A 4543-nucleotide genomic window follows, 5' to 3' on the forward strand; every position below is an offset into this window, starting at 1 on the left:
ACATCATTAGTTTTTGATGTAGTGTTCCATGATTCTTTGTTTGCATATAACACCCAGTGTTCCATGCAATACATGCCCTCCTTAATACCCATCACTAAGCTCATCCGTCCCCCAAATCCCTCCCCTCTAAAACCCTCAGTTTGTTTCTCAGAGTCCATAGTCTCTCATGGTTCGTCTCCCCCTCTGATTTCCCTCCCCTTCATTTCCCCTTCCTTCTCCTAATGTCCTCCATGTTTTTGAATTCCAGTTTGTTAACATACAGTGTAGTATTAGTTTCAGGTGTACAATACAGTGATTCAGCACTTCTGTACATACATCACTCAGTGCTCATCACAAGTGTATTCCTTAACTCCCATCACAAATTCATTTTGTTTGATTTTGAAGAAGTACCATTTCATTTGAGCCAATCATTTCTGAACTGTACTTGTCCCAAAAAGCTTTCCCTTTCCTAGTGGGGGGAGAAAAAAACCATCAAACTGTCTTCCCAACAAAAAAAAACAAATAAAAGCAATACCCACCCTGAGAGAAATTCATGTATCATCCGGAACAAAGCACAATCAATTTTCAAATTGGAAATGTTTTCTTGTTTTTTGTCTTATGGAAACAACAAGTAATGGAATAAAGTAGAAACAAAGTACACTACAAACAGTGGTAGGCTTGAAGTCAGAAGACGAAGAATTTAGTCTAGACTTTTTCCTTCAGAAGACAGAGAATTGTAGGTCACTAGCCACTTTCAGCTTTACTTTTCAATCCATGGAATAAACATATTTTGACAACCCTGTTATGTGCAGGGTTGACCATGCAAAGCTAAGAAAACTCTTTGGAAAAGAAGATATGATGCACAGTGTTTATAGATGCAAAGTCATTTCTACTTGACAGTCCTTATGGAAACTTCCATCTCTGTCATGAAAGGGGACACATTCTTGTTCAGTGAATGCTGGAAGGTTGAGAGTAGGAAAACATTGTCCCCTTCATGCTGCCAAGGCAAGGGGCAGAGACAGTACATCATTCAAATGTTCCTTGATCTGATCATTTGTAGACAAATCTTCTATTTCCAGAAAGAAAAATATAAGTTCAAATGATAGAGCAAAAAACCTGATAATAAATTTTTTCTTAATAGTATTGCCAAATGAAAAAAAGAGAGAGGAAAGTGTGCCAATCGTGAAGAGAGACCTACTCTACAAAAAGCAAAAATAAATTATTGAGAGAAGATTCAACTTTTCTTCAACATGATAAGAAAGGAATAGGATAAGCAGAATGCCAATAAAGTTACTGTAATTAAAAACAGGAGCTCTCTGTCCTGTGACTACCTGGTGACACGGTTTCTGATCAAAACACTCTCCTACTCACAATTTTTCTCACAGCAAGTTTAACATCTTTGTTTCTCAAGCTGTAAATGAAAGGGTTCATAATGGGAACCACATTGGTATAAAAGACAGAGGAGATTTTCCCCCTACTCATAGACCCAGCAGAAGATGGTTTAAGATACATAAAAGCAAAGGAGCCAAAGAAGAGGAAAACAGCAATTATGTGGGAACTGCACGTGCTGAAGGCTTTGGACCTGCCCTCAGTGGAGCTGATGCGCAGGATGCTGGACAGGATGAAACCATAAAAGACAAAGATGGTGACACTGGGCACAATTACATTGACGCCCGCCACAATAAAAACCACCAGCTCATTGACATAGGTGCTGGTGCAGGAGAGCTGGAGCAGAGGGAGAATGTCACAAAAATAATGGTTGACAGTGTTTGCATCACAGAAGGTCAGTCTCAGCATGCATCCTGTGTGAGCCGTGGCACCTGAAAATGCCATCAAATATGAACCAAGCATAAGGCTGGAACATACTTTAGGGGACATGGCAACATTATATAAGAGTGGGTTACAGATGGCCACATAGCGATCATAGGCCATTGATGTCAGCACATAACATTCAGAAATAGCAAAAAAGCAGAAAAAGTAAAACTGGGTCATGCATCCCCTGTAGGAGATAATATTCTCCTTTGATGTGAAGTTAATCAGCATTTTGGGTGTAAACACAGAAGAATAACAGAGGTCTGTGAAGGACAAATTGAAGAGGAAAAAGTACATGGGGGTGTGCAGGTGTGAATTGAGCCCTATTAGAATTATCAAGCACAAATTTCCCAACATAGTGACCATATACATGACTAGAAACAGACTGAAGAGGGGGAGCTGGAGATATGGAAGGTCTGTGAGCCCCGCCAGAATGAATTCAGTCACAAAGGAAGCATTTCCATGAGCCATTCTTCTCTAAGGCGATCTGTGAGCACAGAAAAATAGGGTTACATAAGGAAACAACTCAGCTCTCCTTGCAAGATCTTGTACTAAGGAGAGTGTATACACTGGAAGTGCCTGAGACTAGCCCAACCTAGACACATAGAATCTGTCTTTACCACTATCATGATCCTGAGGGACACTAATTAATTTTCCCTTTACTAAAGCCTTTATAAGCTAAATTTAGCAAAGCACATCACAAATTTAACCTAGAGAGGCAAGTTCATTGAAATTGGTCTCTGGAAACATGACTCCTGAAAAAATCAAGGGAGAAGGGAGAAGCTGGGACCAGAACAGAATCATCCTTCTCACCATTTCTTCATTCACTTGACCCTCTCCTTACCAGGAAAATTAGAGGCAGAATCCTTAGTAACCCTGTGCTGGCCTCAAATGCAGATTACACTTGATGGAGTGAGAATTAAGAGTACTCTTTGTTACCTAAATGAGGGACCAGGGTCTAGGGGTTGAGTTACTGCCCCATGTCACAGAGTAAAAACCATAAATCTGGAAGAGTGAGAGTTCCATCCAGAGAGGGGGAATTTACTGATGGAGATACTGCATCCCCTGTGCCCCTAATCTCTGAACATTCTCTTTCTTATCTCCCTCAAACACATTCTCTTGCCAGCTTGACTTGAATGTCAATACTGCACAAAATGGGAAAGAAAGTGGCATAGCTCAGACCTCTGAAATTCCATCTCAAAAGCAGGAATGTGTTATTATAAATGGAATTCAGATACTCACTCAGCCTCCTTAGGTCAGAAAGCCTCAGAGCTCTCTTATCCTTGGTATTTACCCCTCTCCTGGGGTAATTTACCTTTACCCCTGTCCTGGAAAGACAATTTCAGGCTCAGAGGCTTTGATTCTAAGAGGATTCAGCCTGACTCAAATTCAGATATACCCTTGAAATCCTTCTGAACATACTTTCTGATTATGACTTTGAATCCTCTTGAGAAGCAGAGAAAAATAAAGCCTTTATTATTACCACATTTACTACCTGATTGGACATAGATTTAAAATGCATTTAAGGATATAACACACTTGGTTATAAACAGGGTAGAAGCTTGCTCAGCCTTTCCCTCAGGGAACAGATTTTATGTGTAAACAAATAAAGAGATTGTGTACCCTGGGCCATGACATGTCTTTAGTTCCTTAGGGACTCAATAGTTCACCCATCTTCATTTCACTCTAGGGATTATACATCCCTAGATTCAAAGTCCCTTCTTCCCCTTGCCTTTATCTCTGAATGGAAATCTACAGTGTTGTTTCATCCCTTCTTTGTTCACATATCCTAAATGGGCTTTTTTTCTGCAAGGGTTCTGCCTCTAAGAAATAAGGACTTCTTATTTCTTAGTCTCAAATTTTTTAAAGATTGCAATAACTCAGTTGTTCTCTCTCCTGGAATATCTCTAAAATAATTTTCAATTCTGTATGTTCCTTCTCATGTTTATACTTTTAATCACCTACTGGAAATTTCTACCAGACCCGCTTATTAGCATTTTATGCAACACTTCAGTAACTGGGGTTATCAATTTCTTTTCATCATAGAAAAGAGTAGAGGCAATGGAGGTAGAGGTTATGTGTATGAAGCCCATCTTCCTACTTCCACTCTTATTCCCAATAATACCTTGGACAAGTTAGTTAACTTCTGTTTCTCTGGTTCATTTTTGTATAATAAGGATGACAAAAATAGCATTTCTTTCTTTGGGTTGTTGTGTTAATTAAATCTTTGTTTTATGTTTTTAAAGTTTTTATTTAAATTCCATTTAGTTAAACTGCAGTGTAATATTCATTTCAGGTTTACAATATAAAGATTCAACAATTCCATACAACACCTGGTGTTCAACATGCCAGGTTCACTCCTTCATCCCTATCACCTAATGCACCCATCCCCCCACCCACCTCCCCTCTAGGAACCATTAGTTTGTTCTCTATAGCTAAGAGTCTGTTTCTTGATTTGTCTCTTTCTCTCTCTCTCTTCCTTTAATAATGTCATTAGAACAGTGCCTGCATATAATGATAGTCAATAAATGTCAGTGGTCATTATTTATACCCTTAGGAATACATCATAATACTCATCAGACTTTTTTTCCCCCCCTTAATTTCTATGTTCCCCTATAAACTGTAAGTTCTATAAGGACAAACATCTCCTCTGTCTTGCTTAGTACTTTTCTCCTGTGGTTAAGATCAGTGCAGAGCATATAGAAGAAATTAAATAAATATTTCTGAAAATCATGTTGTTATTTGGATGCAA

At 38.9% G+C, this 4543-nt stretch overlaps 1 protein-coding gene across 2 annotated transcripts; it reads right to left on the reverse strand.

Moving 5' to 3' along the window:
- Nucleotides 1-1329: 1329 nt before the first annotated feature.
- On the reverse strand, nt 1330-3985 carry LOC116874374 (olfactory receptor 8B3-like). Of its 2 annotated transcripts, XM_032869037.1 has the most exons (2): nt 3936-3985; nt 1330-2263 (listed from the first exon to the last, which is right to left on the reverse strand). In XM_032869037.1, exons 1-2 carry the CDS (start codon nt 3983-3985, stop codon nt 1330-1332), a joined length of 984 nt encoding a protein of 327 aa, XP_032724928.1. The 2 variants fall into 2 exon arrangements, with proteins under 2 accessions (XP_032724928.1, XP_032724929.1); XM_032869038.1 differs by lacking the exon at nt 3936-3985 and having other exon boundaries at nt 1330-2317.
- Between the last annotated feature and the right edge of the window lie 558 nt (nt 3986-4543).

Source organism: Lontra canadensis, unplaced genomic scaffold (assembly GCF_010015895.1).
Source record: "Lontra canadensis isolate GAN:19392208 unplaced genomic scaffold, GSC_riverotter_1.0 scaffold36, whole genome shotgun sequence".
NCBI classification, from domain to species: Eukaryota; Metazoa; Chordata; class Mammalia; order Carnivora; family Mustelidae; genus Lontra; species Lontra canadensis.

Bases quoted from the DNA above. Each gene is read 5' to 3' on its own strand.
- LOC116874374 (XM_032869037.1), bottom strand. From the start codon at position 3,985: ATGCTATTTTTGTCATCCTTATTATACAAAAATGAACCAGAGAAACAG. The intron at 2,264-3,935 runs GTTAACTAACTT...GCCTTAGAGAAG, and splicing joins AATGAACCAGAGAAACAGAA to AATGGCTCATGGAAATGCTT.